Below are 2,208 nucleotides of genomic sequence, written 5' to 3'. Positions count from 1 at the left end.
AGGTGAATTTGGCAATAAAAAGCTTCAAGAGAATTTTTTTGCAAGGTGAATTTGACTATTTAAAGCTTGTTGACTGAATGAAACGAGGGTCCTATTTATAGAATTTAGGCTTGGGGTTAGTGGTGGTTTGGAACCAAAATTAGGCTTGGAAATTGATTTTGGAGCCAAAATTAAGATCAAGTGGTGCACATGTCATCAAATGAGAGTGTATGATGGAATTTAATTATGATGAGGTAGGGAATTTTTTCCGGTGATCAAGAATATTCTCTATAAAAAAAGAAATTGGTGCTAAATACCACAAAACTTGAAAATTGCTCTTTTTTGTCAAATTTGTCCTAGGAAATAGATTTCCATTATGGGGGAAATCAATTTCCACTATGAAAAACTGAAATCCTAGCGCAAAATGCAAAGGGAAATCGATTTCTTGTATATGGGAAATCGATTTGTGCAGGGAATAAGTGGTAGAAAGCTTTGCTGGTTGGATGCTTTGGATCGGTACCTACAGAACACAAATATATAAGAGGAACAAAGCAATATTGTTGCATTTTGATTAGTATAATATAATAAAGAAATATTTACAAATTAAACAAACATGGGTGATTGGTGATTCCCCCAGAGGCAAGATGGGCTCAAAGCCAAAGAACGAAACCTCAAGATTGTGATCTTGATTAGTGGTAAGGGTAAAAAATTGGGGTATGACAGATGGAACAATTATGGTTTCAATAATATTAAAGAAGAAGAAGGAAAGAGAGAGAGAGAGAGAGAGAGAGAGAGAGAGAGAGAGAGAGAGAGAGAGAGCTATATTGAGAAAGAGAAAATTTTATTAAGTGAAGTTTCTGTTAAAATTGTACTACTATATTGAATTACAGTATCATGCCTACCTATAGGCAACCAAGACCCAATCCAAAACATACAACCCAAAACATACAACCCAAAACATACAGCCCAAGCCCAAAATATATAAAGTTATACTTCGACCTAATAGCTTTAATAGCTATATGTTGTATTTGACTCTGTCGAATACATCATACTTTATAGCTACTTCGACTAGGTTGCACAACCTTGTCAAACACAAACTACTTCATGAAACCATGAATTACATCTTCTAACACACCTTCTAATTCATGTTTTCAAGACTTCTCATCCCGATGATTCTCTTCTACTTATCAAACCTGACTTTCTTAAGAGCTTTGTGAGTATATCAGTTAGCTGTAGTTTTGACTTGCAATGCTCAAGTTCAAGTTTTACTTTATTTACTTAATCCCTGAGGAAATTATACCTCATCTCTACCTGTCTACTTAAATCACGACACATAGGATGATTGACTAGGTCGATAGCTGACTTGTTATCTACAAACAACTTCATTTTCTTAAGTTCCATGATCTTGAGCTCTTCTAACAGCATTTATATCCATACTGCTTGACATGCTGCATAGGATGCAACCACATACTCAACTTCACATGATGACAGAGCTACAATGCTTTTCTTCCTTGAGCTCCAAGAGATTGGAGTGCCTCCTATCATGAATATGTAGCCTGCAATATTCTTATTCTTATCCTGATCTCCATTGAAATTTGAATAAGTGTAACCATGTACCTCTGCATGTGTGATGGTCTTCTTTTGTCTTGGCATAAGTACACCGTGATGAATCGTAACTTTAATGTATCTCAACACTCTCTTGACTGCAATGAGGTGACATTTTTAGGGTTAATCCATGAATCTGCTCAACAATCTGAAACTTTAACAAATGTTTGGCTTGGTATTACATATATACCTAAAGGATCCAATGATTTGTTTGTACATTGTTGCACTTAAGAACTCATCATTTGTTTCCTTCTTCAACTTTGCTCCAATTTCTAATGGCGTGGCAGGTGCATTACAGTTGCTCATCTTGAACTTTTTCAAGATATCTTGAGCATACTTCTTCTGGTGCAAAAACACTCTTTCACCCGTGTCCTTGAACTCCATCTCTAAGAAATATGACAACTTTCCTAGGTCAGACATTTCAAACTTCTACATCAGCTTTGACTTAACTCTTTTTATCTCTGCTTTATTTGCACTTGTGATCAATAAATCATCTACATACATGCATAAAATGATTCGACTGAATATGTATTCATTAGCATATACTCCTTGTTCAGAGACACACTTTGTGAAACCTGCTTTGATCAGGAAGCTATCTATTTTCTTATTCCAAGCCCCAGGGTT

At 35.5% G+C, this 2,208-nt stretch overlaps 1 protein-coding gene across 1 annotated transcript; it reads right to left on the bottom strand.

Annotated features, from left to right (window-relative positions):
• Positions 1-1,404: 1,404 nt before the first annotated feature.
• Positions 1,405-2,004, bottom strand: LOC131639400 (secreted RxLR effector protein 161-like). The gene is made up of 2 exons (XM_058909895.1): positions 1,767-2,004; positions 1,405-1,682 (listed from the first exon to the last, which is right to left on the bottom strand). The coding sequence occupies exons 1-2, from the start codon at positions 2,002-2,004 to the stop codon at positions 1,405-1,407; spliced, it is 516 nt and encodes a 171-aa protein (XP_058765878.1).
• Between the last annotated feature and the right edge of the window lie 204 nt (positions 2,005-2,208).

The sequence above is a fragment of the Vicia villosa genome, unplaced genomic scaffold (assembly GCF_029867415.1).
Source record: "Vicia villosa cultivar HV-30 ecotype Madison, WI unplaced genomic scaffold, Vvil1.0 ctg.002616F_1_1, whole genome shotgun sequence".
Taxonomy (NCBI): domain Eukaryota; kingdom Viridiplantae; phylum Streptophyta; class Magnoliopsida; order Fabales; family Fabaceae; genus Vicia; species Vicia villosa.
This window is presented reverse-complemented; position numbering and strand designations above follow the sequence as displayed.